At 41.6% G+C, this 16,694-nt stretch overlaps 2 protein-coding genes across 3 annotated transcripts; both read right to left on the bottom strand.

The window, feature by feature from the left end:
• Nucleotides 1–2,348: 2,348 nt before the first annotated feature.
• LOC122617267 (double-stranded RNA-specific editase 1) lies at nucleotides 2,349–3,875 on the bottom strand. The gene is made up of 2 exons (XM_043793037.1): nucleotides 3,661–3,875; nucleotides 2,349–3,508 (listed from the first exon to the last, which is right to left on the bottom strand). The coding sequence occupies exons 1-2, from the start codon at nucleotides 3,797–3,799 to the stop codon at nucleotides 2,529–2,531; spliced, it is 1,119 nt and encodes a 372-aa protein (XP_043648972.1). The 5' UTR covers nucleotides 3,800–3,875; the 3' UTR covers nucleotides 2,349–2,528.
• A 4,811-nt stretch (nucleotides 3,876–8,686) lies between these two features.
• Nucleotides 8,687–16,455, bottom strand: LOC122617609 (fatty acyl-CoA reductase wat). 2 transcript variants are annotated; one of them, XM_043793531.1, is made up of 11 exons: nucleotides 16,390–16,455; nucleotides 15,724–16,085; nucleotides 15,470–15,598; nucleotides 13,941–14,060; nucleotides 13,272–13,370; nucleotides 12,904–13,060; nucleotides 11,431–11,620; nucleotides 10,653–10,796; nucleotides 10,080–10,199; nucleotides 8,950–9,213; nucleotides 8,687–8,798 (listed from the first exon to the last, which is right to left on the bottom strand). In XM_043793531.1, the coding sequence occupies exons 1-11, from the start codon at nucleotides 16,412–16,414 to the stop codon at nucleotides 8,687–8,689; spliced, it is 1,722 nt and encodes a 573-aa protein (XP_043649466.1). In that variant the 5' UTR covers nucleotides 16,415–16,455. The 2 variants fall into 2 exon arrangements, with proteins under 2 accessions (XP_043649466.1, XP_043649467.1); XM_043793532.1 differs by lacking the exons at nucleotides 8,687–8,798; nucleotides 8,950–9,213; nucleotides 10,080–10,199; nucleotides 11,431–11,620 and having other exon boundaries at nucleotides 10,717–10,796.
• Nucleotides 16,456–16,694: the final 239 nt, after the last annotated feature.

The following is a 16,694-nucleotide window of genomic DNA, read 5'->3' as shown; positions in this document are numbered from 1 at the left end:
ACAATTTTCTTGTAGTTGACATTTGCCACGCCCCTCCCCCGCCCCACACATTTTGCGGTTGCAGGACAAAGTTTTTGTGTTTATACCGCCATCCTTGCCAGCGTCCTTTGGCCCCCTTAAAGTCAGACATTTAACGTCAGACAGGAGAAAACAAGCAAATAAAATCTGGATTTTTGTGGCATGAAAATGACGCCACATAGGTGGTGCAAAAAATGAAAAAGAAAAAGAATAGATGCATCGGTCCCGGTAGGACCTTCAATTTTTGATGGAAAACCAATTAATTGGAAAAATTAAAATCAAATATTTGCCAAAGCGCTTGAGCAACACTTCACTGGAAACTTTAAAAAATTCTAAAAAAAAAAATATATTCCAAAGTACACGGGAAAAATTATTTAGCACACTAAATATTATTTAATAAACATATATGGCTATACATTTGATTTTCTAAGTATAAGTTGCCTGAACACACATTTTTATTGTTTCTCTTTTTTTGTTTGGTAAATTTTTCTAGAGACTTTGTTTTGGTTGAGTGTTTAAGAAAAAATATAGCTGAGCTGGTTGCTCTCTTTTTTCCCGTCGGATCTAAGCGTCGTCCTTCATTTATCCTTTCTGCAGTGCGAGTGTGTGAGTGCCAGGGGAAGGGGGAACAGGAGGGGCAGGAACCCTCAATCAGCGCATGTTGGCGCCCACAAACTCACGTGCAAACACTTTACGACAGGAACTCTCAAAGGAGCAGGAGAACTGAGGTGGAGTTAAAGGAGCATACACATCCACATCCACATTCCCATGCACATCCACTTCCACATTCACCTCATGCTCATCCTCGTTCCGAGGAAAGCTGCTCTCGTTTTGAAGTGCAATTTAGCACAGCCACAGATTTTGCCGCCCTGTCCGCCCTCCAGATGCTCTCCAAGTATGCGGTAATTAATGCAATGAGGGCGGGTTGGAGGTTGATGGCTGATGGCTGAGTGGGTGGGGCCAAAGTTGCGCTAGGTAACTTTCGGAAGGTGCTGGCCATGTCTGAGGTATTGGCCAGGTTGTGCAGGATATGGGGTAGGGATAACTGATCCTTTAAGCTTGCACCCAGGGGCCAACAGTACGATGATTATTTCTTATTAATTAGCTATTATTGGCAGGTATGCGGTTTACTTTTATACGAGATTTCGTAAGATTTTTCTTTGTAATTATATATTTCTCTAAATCTCGAGTTTATAATTTCGAATCCCCGGTTGACGTATATTCTTTTTTACAAACTTTGTGGGTCATTAACGTGCAGCACGGTTCACTGCGCTCCATAAACTGTTGCCACCGAAAAATGTAGTTAAAGAAACCAGAGGAAATCTTTAAGGTTCCCTGGCCCGCCAAATGACATAAACAAACACACAATTTGCGCCACTTAGCAGCAAATGGACGAGGCCATTAATAATTCCATTTTTTCGTAAGGTCAGCCGCAAAAAAGTCAAGGGGCGGCGCAAAAACAAAGTCGAAAACCGCCCAGATAATAAGGAAATATGACTTAAGGCGGACCGCAAGATGCTGCGACCTCAAAGGGGGTGGCCGTGGGTGGTTGGGGGCTTTTGTGGGGTGGGTAGGAACATACACTAGTGAACAGTGCGAGACGGTCTTGTAAAACAAGCCAGCAACAAGAACAACAGAACACAAAACAATAAATTGAGCGGGGAGAAAGCCACGAAGCATGGGGCTCTCATAAACAATGTAATAATAAGGCCAACATTGTGCGAGAACTTGGCTTCGACTTGAGCTACAGAAAGTGGTTTTCCCGGACTTGGCTTCACTCGAATAAATCTTGCTTAAAGCCCGGGGATTCCCCTAATTGCCGGCCATTAGAAAAATGTTAATTGTCATTAAACGCGGATGCCCAGCCATTTCCCAGGAGTAACCATTAGGGCGAGAAAGCATTAATAAACCCAATCGGAAATGAGAGGGATATTGATGAACCGTGTAATAAAATTAACACTTTTCCTTCTCTCTCTTTTTTTGTCTAGTTAAACAACTTCCATTTGCAGCGGAACAATTCCAATTCGAATTCGATTACGTTCGCTGAAATATTTTTCCATTTTCATTCAACAATCGTTTTTTTTATGCTCACTCAGTATGACAGGAGATAATAAGCTGGTTGAACTGTCATGAACATTTTTAATTAAATTCAATATCCAAGATCTGGGTCCCCCCGCTTTTTTGTTTGTCTTTCTAGCGTGACCGGCAGGAAAATGGAATATGAAAAATGAATGCAAATATGCAAAATTGCATAGGTTGTGGGGTGATGTAATAAAAACGATTGATCAAACTTTTTCATTTTCAAATAAAAGCTTATATATAGAAGCAAATGAAGTGTACATAGCGATGACAAGCCTCGCAAGTGTTTAAAGTGCTGTAAGTTTTATTTACGATACCAGAGCCTTTAACAATTTTCTGAGACAGCTGATACAGGTATTTCGTATAAAATTGATGGAAAATTACGAATGTAATGTTCGATTTTGAACATATGAACCCGTACAACATTACGTTTATAGTTGAGGAAAGTCGGTTCCAAACAGGCTGTTACAAACTAAGGCAGCTAGTTTGGCACGTGCACATTTTTTGGACTTCCCATTAGCCTCAAACTCGCGGTTGTCCACAGAGATGCCCATGTTAAAGGTTTGATTCGGCGCTTCGCCAGTGGAACCCAACAAGTTGTAGATGCACATGGGGCGCATACAGTTGAGAACCACGCAAGGATGCATAGTCTTCCATGATTTGGGCAACTCCTTGGCTAAAGACGAAGTTTTCGGATCGATGGCAAGCTGCTGCTTATTCTGCATTTCATTATACATAGCTGCAACATCAATGTCTTTGCTCTTCCACTGCTCAAATAGTTTGTGTATGGCATATGAGTTCAGCTTTACGAGTAGATCATCCGCATCGCTTTCCGAGTCCTCTTCTGTGTCGGCCAACTGAGCCTTCATTTTGGCCATAAAGATGTCATGCAGTGCCTTCTCGGCGGCGGCAATCCTTGCAGAGTTCACTGAAGAGCCTGTCGCATGGTATTCAATTGAGTTAACCGCAATGTGAGCCACAATCTGTCCCTCGTGGTCACGTTTTACGTTCATGATGTCGATCGTCACGCCCTTCAACTCATTCAGAATCGTAATGGCATCCTTGGGGGTCAGGACCTTGAGCAACTGGCGATCAAAGCGATGGCGTTTCCAAATCTGTTTCTTGCTCTTTTGCTTTTTAGGGTTACTGGTTTCCATGGAAACGTTCTCAGAGGAATCCAACTGCGAGTCGTCATCAGTGATCTTGAGATACGAATCCTCTTCGCCCAGTTTTCCTTTGGCATACGAGGTCGCGACGGATGTATCACTGGCAGCCTTTGATTCTGCAGATGTATCAGAACTCGAGACAGCATTACCTATTGGCTCAGAGGAAACAGTTTCTAGAGCTGTAAGGTCTTTCATAGTTTGCTTCTCAGGGTTTTCCTCATCTATAGCAGAAGTTTTCTTAAAATCTAGAACGGAAGTGGAATATTGATGCCTGTTTATTTTAAATATAAAATAATAATAAATGCAATTTCTCAGTCTACAAATTGCTGGTCATGCTTGTCATGCTTGTCATGCTGCTCTTATTCTTTTCTTTTAAGTGTCTTGTCGCTCCACCTACCGGCGAGTGGAACAACTTCAGCGGGTGCATCTTCTTTGGCAGACGCATTGGTGATCAATGCATTCTTCATCTCTCCGCCTTCCACATTTGCCAAACTTTGCTGCACCAATGGTTCGTTGTTTGCAATAAGACTTTCCATTATTTGAAAGACAAATCAGCTTTGCTTCTGCAAAATTTTACTAGTAGTAATGTCAGAAAAGACTTTCGGAATTAGAGAGACCGTAGCTCAGTAAAACTATAAAAGAGATGAAATCGATACTCCCAAAGCATTAGGAAATTTCTTCAACACTGAGGCTTATCGAATCTATATATCTACACTACGAACCTTATCAAATTATATAAGAAAACCATTCCAATCTCATCTATTAAACATAGAATATCAGAATAACATGAATGAACATGAGAGCACGGATGAAAAACTAAATGATCTATTAAAATATTGTAAATATTAACTTCCGGTGTGTTAGCACTTAAAATATCGAGGTTTTCAGGTAACTCTTGAATAGACTTCGAGATATCCTATTTGCCTGACCATCTGTGATATAAATAGGTCTTATTAAAATCTATATATGTATAAGCATAAAACTGGATTATCATAGGAAAGATGTTTACTCCTCATAAGAAGACTTGACCTGTTTTTTCCTTACAAATTAAACCCACTGAACTGCAATTCTGAGTTAAGGTTAAGCTGTATATTCCAAAGCATTTTGCTTTACTTTTGTTGAAAACGATTCCATCACCTGCGGAAATTGTGCACTTCAAATGGCGAAGCAGATCGATGGATCCCCACCCTTTCCCCTTCACAGGACCCCAACCCTATCGCATTTCATGGAACCACTCGATGGACTCGCAATTCACTTGGCCTTGTGGAGTGGGGATAAAATAGTTGGCGTGGCCATAATTGCTAAGCGTCTATATAGTTGCCCTTGGTGTATTAGGTGCCCCAACAAGTTGGGCTGCACTTTTAGTTTTCATTTTAGTTTTCATTTTTGTTTTTGTGTTCGTGCACTTGCCAAAGGCCAAAAAGTCGAGAGTCGGCAACGTGTTGGGTCTACCACAAAAACAAGGGCTCGGCCCCGAGAACACGGTGGGAAATTCAGCTTAAATGGAAGCGCTAAAATATTGCCAACATTTCCGCGCTTTCCAAGCAGCGAAAGACCAAAAATAAAACGTAATGGACGTGGACAGGGGAAACAAGTTAGGACGGCCGACTCTGGACCAAGAGCAGCTGATTCTGGCCAAAGCTTTTACACTGGCGACTTGAAGCGGAAATTATGTAAATTTAAGTGTTGGCCGCTGCCATTCCGCCCATCGCCCATTTTGAGCAATGAAAACATGAAAGCAAAAATCCAAACGAAAAAAATCCAGGAAAAAATAAAGGAACGCTGAAAAGATGCCAACAAATAACCAATAAAAAGCAACAAGCAACGAGCAACGAGCCAGTTGGGGGCGAAAGAAAAACAGCATAAAGTTGTGCTTGGGAAATTTCCCACATTTGGTTTTCGAGTTCAGTTTTCCCTTGTTTTCCCAGATCCTGGGCCCCGGCAACAAAGTTTTCGTAATTGTTTTTGCATTTTGCGGCGCACACATTCGATGGGCGGAGTGGCAAAGCGGGGCCCAAATGTGTCCTTTGGTGTATTAAAAAGTTTGCGCATTTTTCTTTTTATTTTAGTTCCCATTTTTTGAGCTTTTTTTTTGGAGGGCGAGGAGCTGGCCAAAACATTTTCGCTGCCGTTTGGTCCCTGGTCCATTGCCCATTAACATTTTATATGCAATTATGATTATTTTACCATTGTGCATTTGCGGTAATCTTTGGGGAGCAAACGTTGAAAGTTGAGTTGGCCGGTCAAACGGCGAATTTAATGGGCTTCAAACAGCACAGACTGGACTTGGTGGGGAAATCAATAATTGCTGTGCTGGGTGAGATTGGGCAGGAACTGTAATTGCAGTGTAGCCACATGTTGCAGAACGCTAATTGAAAAGGTGGCCATGAAAGTCCAACAATTAGTTTATATATTTTCAATACTTTTGTAAAGGTTGTTTTCGGGCCATTGGCTACGGAGAATGAACCGACTCAAATTATACATTAACTTAATATATAACATAGCTTGCAAATGGCCCTTTATTTGTGTGTTTTAATTGTTATTCAATTATAATATTTTATTCAAGGTTCGGTGATAACATAGAAGGTCCTGCACATCAACTGTGGAACCCTTCCTCTGTAGATGTCCTTTGCCGCCCAAGTTACATACATATGCAGAAGGACCTACCTGAGTGACTGCAACCAGCAGCCATTCTGTGGTCATTAGCCCAAACCAAACTTGACTTCTACTCCGGCCCGAGATTTTCTGCAGAATTTGCAAAAAAATAGGGTAGTACGAGCAGTAGCAGATGAGCAGGGAAGAGAATGTGAAGGGGGTAAAAATATATCCACAAAATGCGACGGCGACACAAATCTTCTTTATTGCTTGCTACGTTTTGCATGCACAGCTCGTCTAGTCACACTGAGAAAAAATGCTCTTTTTTTCCATTATTCTTAGGCATATTTGCCAAAGGGATAGGCACTTGGAAATATCTTTGAGAGCTTATATTATAATCCATTCAAACTTTAATAAAACTGACTTTAGTTTTCTTATTCTATCTTCTATAAAATGAGTTATCTAATGTGTGTAGCACTTCCGCTCAGTGTCTTTGTGCAGCGAGTGTGGGGCAGGAGCTCTGTCTGAGGTTGGACTTTGACAAGAGGACATTAGGCTGGGTCCTGGACAAACAACTAATGGCCTTTCGAGGGCATGGGCATTTTCCCCAGTCACAGGTGCTCCGGCTTACCTTCGGCCAGGTTGTTTTAAATTAAAAATCTATACGAAACGCAAAAATACACAGAACATGGGCGAGCAACATGCTAAATATTCTTAGCATGCTTGTCCTGAATTTTTGTGATTTATGCTTGGGTTCCATTCAATAATTTTATTGGTTTTGTTCGAGTTTTGGCGCTGATGCTGATGGTGCTGCTGCTGCTGCTGGTGCTGGAATATTGCTCATACGCCGCATTGCCCGCCCATGAGCAGCACAGTGTCCGCATGAGCGGACATTCTCTAATGTTGACTTGATTATCAACACTCGCTGCACATCTTGCATGCTCGCAACTCGCATCTCGCATCTGCATCTGATGCGGCATGTTGCAGCTGGCAGTTGACAGCTGATGATGTTGCATATTTCCCACTGGTGGTCGGTGAGTTTTCGGCTCCACTCCGTCCAGCGCTCGTCCATTAGCATGACCGGGCTAATTATGCCAAGCTGACTGTGGAACTAGAACTGATTCGGAATTTCTTTGCTAGAGCGTAAATTTAAACTAGATCAGCAACTTGTAATTACATAGGATTTTCCTATAAAAATTATAGTCATTAATCAATATAATTCGCTTGACTATAGTTTCAGTATGAAATGAAATTGGCTTAGTATACGAAACTAGCACAATTCGATATATGTAAGCGCCTTATAGAAATCCCGAGCTGTCGATGCTGCCTGCCACACGTGCCTCTTCAACTGCACTTAAGATAATTTTTAAGTATTTTTCGGGGGCCCTCCTGCAGCACTTACCTTATCAGGCGGCACAGCCTGGGAACTGAATGGAAGCTGGTAACTGGAAACGGGAGGCTGCACTATCAGGTAGCTGGGGCAACTCGGTGCAGCCAAGTGGTAAAAAGTATTCACATTAATTCAAGCAAAAATAAATTATAAAGGCAAAAGGGCCTGAACGCCCCCTCGTTGTCGGCGACTTTTCGCTGCGTTGTGCATTTTATGACGTTTAATGTGTTTCTGCTGTCAGCGGCAGAAGTTGCAGTTGCTGCCGGCGTCGGCGTAGATGCAACTTTTAACTCTTTATTTTCTTCTTTTTTTTTTGTTTTGTGTGCTGCCGCGTTGAGTGCATTTTGTTGATTTATAATAAAATAATGTAAAAATATTACACAATAATGAATGCGCCGCGACGCCCTTGCTCGCTTACTCTCACTGCTGCTGTCTCTTTCTTTGTCCTTCTTTTTTGGGATGATATATGAAACAAGGAAATGCTGGAGGTGGAAAAAAGTTGCAGCCAAGAATATGAAATATGCGAGAAATAAAACTTTTAACTAAAATTATATATGTATGTTGGCCCAGCACACACATACATGCATCCACTTACATATGTCGCTGATGGTAGGTGTGTGTGTTTGTATTTGTCATGTTGTTTACTTCACTTCTTGGCCATTTTTCTTTCTTGCGAAACTACACGGTGTATTTTAGCGGTTTGTTGGACTAGAATACCCTAATATTACAGTGATATTACTTCACCTTATTGGCCATAAGTTATCTTCAATATTCCATTTGGTAAAACCTAAACCAATTACTACACTAGTTCCTTTCATTTATCTTATACTTGAATATACATATGCAAACTTCTAAATTTGTTAGCAAACAAACTTAAGAGCGGTATGTTCTGCTGTTGCTGGCCATAATTTTTAAAATTTTTCTGTTTATTATAATTATGTTTACAATACATATCCAATGTTTTCTCAGCATAGTAGCTTAGTAGTAGTAGAGTATCTGGCAACTTTACCCACAGCGACCGCCAACTTTCCCGCACTCAAAGTCAACACACACAGCTCACATTTTGATGCGCTTCGAGATCGCGGCGTCCTTGCAACTTTATCGCGCCAGAAATTGCATCATATTTCACGGACCTCAGCGTGACAACCAAATATATATATGTATGTGTTTATAAGTAATACCTCTACCTACTGCATAGAATACTGTATAGGAATGGGAAAAAAGTTCGGAAGAGGTAACTTTACTTACCAGCCACCGAGAGGGGCCAACTAAGACGTCTGTCAGCGCGAAAGGAGGCGAACAAGCTGGGGAGCAAAAGTTGTCAAAAGTTCCACGCCACACGGCGTATGAGTAATGCCAGACAAGAGTGGGATATACGCTTTAAGAATCGCACAGTTTTATTAAGATTATTAAGATTACAATTTACAACGACGCCCGTTCAGAGCGAAATCTTTGGCATAATTTTGAAAACCCTGAGATAAACTCGGAGCATGCACATAATTAATGAAAGACCAAATGTCGTCTTCAGCAGCGTGTGCAAAATGAGCATCCTGAGCGAGTCCAGTTACAGATGCAGAGCAGCACAAGCAGCATGCAGCATGCAAAAAAGGTAGTAAACAAAGTGTAATTAAAAACTACTTAGCGACGGACCGAAGGACCAAAGGACCCTTCCTTGCAGCCAACCCGGTGAGTCAGACCCACCTGCGATAAATAGTTTTGCGCTGCTGTAATTTATTATCGTTAGCGCTATCCTTGAAGAAGTAGCGCCTGATGCCGCTGAGGTATGAGCGGAAATATTCGCTCCAATTAATCGTCGCAATGTTGAACTGCAGCACCGAACGCTCCTCGCGTGGCAGCAGCTCGTTCAATTCGTCAATGTTGCGATGGGCGAACTTCCACTCCTTCAATCCGAACCAAGCCATCATGTCGATTATGCGAGAGATCTTCCCGTACGCCTTCACATAGCTGCACCGAAAGAAATCATGGGCTCAGCTCAAAACCATATAAAATATGATATTAAATATGAAATAAAATAATAAACTACTATGCTACTATATATGCAAGCCAATATAGAATTGATGATAACTTCAACTGTTGCAATCTCTCTGTGCACAAAATGCATGAAGTGTGTGTGGGGTGCACTTTCTGGTACCGAGATGCAGAGATTGTTGTCAATATGTTTGCTAATTGGGTTGGTCTAGAGTGGAGGCAGTGCGTCCGTGCCGGGGCTCCGACCACCTACATAAATAAATGGCAAAATGCTGAGGCTAATGCGCTCTAATTGCAATTTGTTAAATATTACGTATACGCTCGCAACTAAGAAGCTTGCCAAGAGGGTCTACGCATGGAAACAACGAACTGTCTGTGCTCTTCCTTTTTCTTTCCTAAAGTTTTTAAACTGGATATAATCATTCTCTAGCAATGAAAGCGTATTTAAGTATGCATCTGCCAAGTTCTAACTAATCAATATTTTAAGATACTTAGCAGAAAGTCTTCCAGTTTACAGAGATTATTAAAGTTTGCATATAGAGCATTTGTGGCCACTATAATTCCCCTTGATTAGCCCTTTATCTGTGGCAGAGTTCATGTTAAAAAATGAGTGCCCCATGGATACCCTGAACAGGTCATTCAATTGCCTTTCCATGTACCATTTAAAACCCATTCAATGTAGCTAACCCCCCGGAAACCCACACACCAACACCATTGCCACCTCTGCAAGCATATTCGCAATGGGGGCGGTGGCGAGATTGGGCGTGGCAAAGGGTCGGGCATGCATGTGTGTGTGTGTCTTTGTGTGGAGAGCAGCTGAATCGATGTGTGAGTGTACTTACATGCGCTTTTGTCCGGTGACCATGGCAATTAAATCTAAAATATAAGCCGGGATATTGTGCAAGAAAAATGCAATTGCACAATGCAGAGGCTTCGATGGTATTATAACGTACGAGAAGCACCTGTGACAATAATGCCGTCGATCGCAGGACATGTACGTGTGTGTGCGAGTGTGTGTTTTTATGTGTATGTGTGAGAGGTCGTGGACATAGCGATTCAAGCGATTTCGTTTGGCATTTGGGTTCGATTTGGTTTAGTTGGCAATCCCCAGTTCGTTTTGTGTTTCCAGTTTGTGTACGTTGGTTTTTAGGTTGTTTGAGCCATGTGTGTGTTTTTTTTTCGGTTTTTTATTCCGTATTTCGTTCAGGTTTCGTTGTTTCGAGGTATTAGCAGAGCATAGATAAATTTTCCATTCACAAGAATTCGGCAATATTTAAGCATTGGATTAGACATGCATACAATACGGCAGCGGTTCGTGTTGATTTCGTTTTTTTTTCAAGGGGGGCGGAAAAAATTCAATAAAGAATATTTATTTTTATACCAAATACCATACAGTGTGTGTGGCATAAACTCACCAAAGCGCCTTGTCGAAAGGTTCGTGAAATCCTTTGCGCGACAGATGCATATATTGGCCCCAGGTTATGTTGTTCGCATCGGACACGTAGTTGTATACGGGCAGCTCCGCTTTGCCATCCACTTTACTTTCGCGGAGCTTAAATCTGCAGGGAAAGAAACAGAGCACTTCATTTGACACACATAAAATGATACAACAATGTGCTAGATTCAATAATATGAATAACATTGATTTATAAACGATAATGAATATGAAAGTAATTGTTGAATTCGTACAAAAGAAAAACTGGATAATGAATATGACAATAGTGGTTAAAATCTTACAAAGGACAAACTATATAATAAAATAATTGTTAAAATCTTAAAATTCAAAAACTGGATAATAAATATGATAATAATTGTGAAAATCGTAAAATGGAAAAACTGGCTAATGAATATGACAAAAATTATCAGAATCTCACAAATAAAAAACTGAAAAGTATACAACAAAATAAATTAAGCACCCTAGTTAAATAGCAAAAGCAGGAGATCTTTTTTTCCTGTCCCTTGACATTATCGCCCGCGACCTTTGCCCTTCTTAATTTCTCCGTCCGTGGTATTTACAACCGTGGTATTGCACCTTCTTCCTGCCGTTTGCAAACAGGCGACTGCTATCAGCTTGCGGTGTAACTCTTTACAACTTTTACACATCCTTTGGCGCCGCTTCAGCAGGATGCTTCAGTGCCATGTGCCATGTGCCGTGTGTTGTATGCTGTGTGTGCTATGTGCTGGTGGACTAACCTTCGAGCGATATCCCAGGCGGTTGCTATCATGGCATTCACCACATAATCGGCGGGCAGCATGTTCGCCTTGCAGCTGGCCTTGCCGTAAATGCAACGGACGAGTCCCCGGGCGGACCAAGTGCATAAACCTGATGGCCCGTACAAATTATCAGTCCAGCCGGGAAATGGATCCTTGTACGTTGACATTACTGCGAATAAATAAGAATTAATGGCTGCTTTGTTCGCTCGGCCAGAGAATCGCAGACGCAGACGCAAGAGAAGCAGCAGGATTTTTACTGTGGCTCGGAGTATCCTTGTTGATTTTCGCCAACGTCAAAGCGATAATGGTAGGATGGAACTGGTCCACCAGCTCGGTTACCAGCCACCAATGCCACCTAAGCCAACTCATTCCGAACTTCCCATTCCATTTGCCATTTCGCTAACTGATATGCCTGACTCCCAATTGCAAGTTTTGGACTTGATTTTTTCAACCAACACTCTTTGACTACAAAGAGTTCAAAGGACTCCAAAATCGCCAAGTGCGATCTTATACCTTTTAAATATTTTATAGTAAATATTTTGTATATAATAAATATAAAAAGATATCCCAAATATTTGTACTAATTAAACATTTGAATTATTTTATTGTTAAATGTGGAAAGAAAGCCATTCAAAGAGTTAAGTTCTGTTCGTGTAATAATTCTGAAATATGAAGCTTAAGGAAGTTCTTTCTAATTCAACTCTCCCCGATTATAAATATTTTCAGATTCAAACTAGCATTTATTTTTGAAAACCACTATTTTACGTTAGAGTATTTCAGCATCTCCCAAATCAGCCAAAAATGTTACTTTTTCGTTGCCATTCTCGTTTGCACAGCCAGCTTAGGATGCAGCTGCATGAGGACGATGCTTTGGCATTTTTGTGTTAAAATAAATGAAAATTTGTTTGTGCTCTGCTCCTCGAGAGCTTCGGCAGCCAGGATTCCCACTCCTCCATTCCTCCAGCCCTGAGCACTGAGCACTGAACACTGAGACGATGGTAAACCAAGTCAGCCATCCTCTGACTTTTTGTTACGTTTCGTTCGTTACGTTACGTTGCGTTTTGTGCAGCACGAACAAAGAAGCAAAAAAATCACCAAAACAGCAACAAAAAAAAAACAAAAACGAAATATAAAAACTTTTTCCACATACATTTATCTGGTAAACCCTAAGAACCCTCCCCCTAAAATTTCACTAGCTACCGAACGAAGACAACTCTGTTGGCCATTTTTCACAAAATTTTAAATATTCCTTTTGTTTGCCACAGAGATCCTCCGGGGATCTCACTATCTCACTCTCTCTCTCGAAATGGAAGGAGCTGGAAATGTTGCTTGTGTGTTTTTGCTTACACAATGCCTGCCCCTGGGTATTTGTGCTAATTATCTGACAATTAGTTTGTTAAGTCAAGTCTGCAACCGCAATAAATATTCCTTCCTTCCAGCCATCCAACTCACCTATGGGCGGTCGAAAAATACCCGCCGGCATGTGGAATGCCCGGTGATTCACCAGATTCTCGGCACACTTCTTGGTCATCGTGTAGGTGTTGGGCATCTGGCCAATGAGACAGTGCCGCATCTTCTCCAGAGTCTCGTCGTCGAATGTGCGATAGATCTGAAGTAGTTAGAATGCAGGTGAAAATTCCACACAGCTTAAATTAAGTGTTAGGTTTTTAAAATTTGCATTTGTCTTTAAAGAAAAGCTAGATTAATCTTCATGTATCTTTCATAGCTTTAAGTGTTAAGTTTCGAATTTAAAATTTATTAATTGAAATGGTTTAACTACTTCTTTTGTAATGCATAAACTTTATGCCAGCTCTACCAACCTGCATGATTTTTTCGTAGCCAATTTCGTTCTCGTACACTTGTTCCTTGATGAATTTGCGATTGCAGTTGCAGTAGAGTGTCGAAATGTGCACGAAGGACTATGTTTTTCCATCAGGCAGGATCCAAATAGGGGCGCATTGAAATCGGAGAGGGGAACACGCATGTTGAATGTTGATTGAATTGTGTTGGAAATTGTTGTTTGCCCGCCAACGCCGTAAAATATGAAACACCCAAATAGTTGGAAAAAGGGTGGAATCGTGGGAGAAAAAGTGGGAAAGTGGGAGAACAGCACGTAAATATAACAATTCATACTCAAATATTTTTGCATTTATTCAGCAACGGGGCATTATGTATTTTGGTTACTTAAAAGCGCGATATGCGAATATTGAACCTTTATTTAACCATTGTTTATTTCCACTAATGGAAGTGCGGCCAATGCCAACCATGATGGGTGGAATATAAAGTCGGTGGAAGCCTTTAATAGGCTTTTAAATTATATGCATGGAATCGTTATTGAATGCCGGCGTATTGATTGCTGATACTTTCGTTGGTTCAGTAAGCAAAACGAGTTATTGTTCAACAAAGTCATCATTATTAAGAACTTTCGTATAATCTTATTTTTGCAGAGTCGGAAATACTTATGAAAGTATAGTTTGCATTCAGCTTACCTTCAAGTGCTTCATTTCCATGGCCAAGTCGAGGATCTTTTTCGTTCCCAGGACATTAATGTCAATAGCGTCGCTCAGTTTCTCATTGAATTTCACCGAAGCCACAACATTAAAGACAATCTGCAGGCGAAGATAAACCAGACCCAGGAATTGTAATGCATATTAAAAATGAAAAGAACAAAAGGGGAAGCGCCCAGTGGCACAGAAATGCTCATGCAAAATGCACATGAGATTCGCATACAAAGCAGCAGCAGTAGTCAGTGATGGCAAATATCTAGTGTCTTATAGATGTAACATGTCCTATAACTAATATAGCGAACTATATGTATGTGCTTAGAATTATCTCACAGCTAGCCAATTAATATTTATTCGTGACATAAAGCAATATTTGATTTCTTGGTAACAAAAAAAGAGATATAATATTTTAGCTTTGCTAAATGAGTTTCTATTGTATCCCTCTTCATCACGCTCAATCGTTTGCTCTGCGCTCCATGACAGCCTCCAAGTCGGCACACCAAATGCAGCAGGATGAGCGGTGGCAGTTGCGGTGGCAGGTCCTGTAAACAGGACGATGAGGCGGGAAGCCTGCAGTGCCACGCGTGCATTGAACATCGACAACAAAGCAATTTCAGCTTAAAACAGTGCAAGCGGACCCTAAGCAGACCGTCCAGGCCTGAGTGACTTGTATGCAAAATGTTTTTGCAAACGCCACGGGAAGCTGAGGAAAATAAAAACTACCAACGGATGCGGATGCGGACAAGGATGCAGATGCGTGTGCAGATGCGGATGCGCCCGGATGGCAGGACAATGGCTCGCGCATGCCGGGCACTTGAAGCATGCACAGGAATTTTCATTTATTTATATATTGTGTTTTATAACCACCAGCCGGCGAAGCAACACACATTTTCACAGTTTTACGTGGCGGCGGGTTTTTCAATTTTTGTTCAAAAGTAGAAAATATATACATATACATATGCACATGTATACATATCGTGTGCCTCTTGTGATCAGCAAAACAGAGCAGAAAAAATAAGGAGCGAGAAACGAAGGAAATAAACTGACTGCCTGGCTGGTGTTGTCGTAAACATTGAGCCTGCCTTTGGCATGCAACGTTCTACGTATACGTAATGCGCCAACTAGGGCTGCCAAGGGGGTATTGGTTGAGCACTGAAAGAAATTTCCCTAAGCTAAATATGTCACATGCAACTTAGCTTCTATAGAATGCTACTTACGATATCAGTGTAACATGTACTTCTTTAATTAATTATTATTGCTATTATCGCTATATGTATATACTCCTTCTGACATATTTTGCAGGATTGGTTCCCCTTTTTTTTTAGTGCAAATAGATAGTAGCAGACAGGAATCGGGGGAGCCATCCAGATAGGCAAACACAACAAAGAGCCATGAAAAGTTTCTCACACAAAAAGTCCATTGATTGAATTGCCGACAGAGGAGTGGTTGCGGTGCATGGAAACTGCTGCTGATGGAGCAAGCGAGCCGATGGAGCAGCAACAAAAGTTACTCACCTGGACCTCAGACGAGAGCATTGCTCGGTCGGCGGAATCAATGTCCAGGTCGATGGCACTGTAATCAGCGCGTATCGGATGCACCTTCGCCAACAATTGCGGTGACTCCTCGCGCATCCTATTGAATATCTGTTTCGAAGGCAGTAGTTGGGTTTGGGATATTATCCGATATTGTGCTGGCCAACCGGGGGTTGGAATGGAAAGGGGCCGACTGACATCCTGACAGTCTGACCGTATCCTGTGCTGACACTTACCGATTCATTGAAAAAGCCCTTCAAACGCTCCTGCACGCTCAGGCTGTCCTTGCTGCGTATCAGCATGTAAATTTTACGCAATCCAAACGAGCGAAGCAATTTCTCTGTTAACACTTTGCCCACGAAACCCGTGCCGCCCGTAATGAGTACGGTGGCATTGCTATAGAAATCCGTAACCGGTGTCGCACTGACAGCGGCGGTGAAGGGGTTGAAGCCACTGCCATCGACGCTGTTTGTTCCTGCACTGGATGACGCCTCCTGGTAGAGCTGCTCCTCCTCGTCCTCCTCGACATCGTGGCCACTGGCACACCCGTTGCTGCTGCGTCGCGAGGAGCTGGTGGACGAGAAGGCCTTGCGAGCGGCTATTGGGTGTATTAAAGAACACATATAAAGCCAATCAGTTTAAGGGCCCATTTAGTAGTGCTGCTTGAAATAAGATTCTGTCAAGTAATTAACAGAGTCACAAGGATAACACTTGCAAAGGTTGCCAAAAGTAGGCCACAATATATTGCCATGGAGCATACTGTTAGATACTTTTATAACCGAGTATGAGTGCAAGTGTTATATCACAATGCCAAAGATGTCAGCTGACTATGCTTTGAGTTTTGATAAATCTAAATGTGTGTGTGCAGTACATAAAACTCCTTAAACTCCTACTTTACACACTTTTACCAGGATTTGCCTCGTGCATGACTTGAAATGCGGACTTTGTACGGCTTATCCAAAAATCGAACCGTTCACTTCAAGGGTAAAAAGCACATTGACAAGTTTTCAATTTCAATGCGACTAAAAAGTGGGATTTTAATCAATAAACGGCAGACATGTATCGAAAAGATTTTCCCACCGCAAGTCAATTATATTAATATGAAGTACACACGATATAGTACGAGTATATCCCTTCTAGCCCAATTATACTATATCTATTCGTGTGCCCGACCACCCCTGCACTTTTCCAGCGCGCACATCCATTT

This window comes from Drosophila teissieri, chromosome 3L (genome assembly GCF_016746235.2).
Source record: "Drosophila teissieri strain GT53w chromosome 3L, Prin_Dtei_1.1, whole genome shotgun sequence".
NCBI classification, from domain to species: domain Eukaryota; kingdom Metazoa; phylum Arthropoda; class Insecta; order Diptera; family Drosophilidae; genus Drosophila; species Drosophila teissieri.
This window is presented reverse-complemented; position numbering and strand designations above follow the sequence as displayed.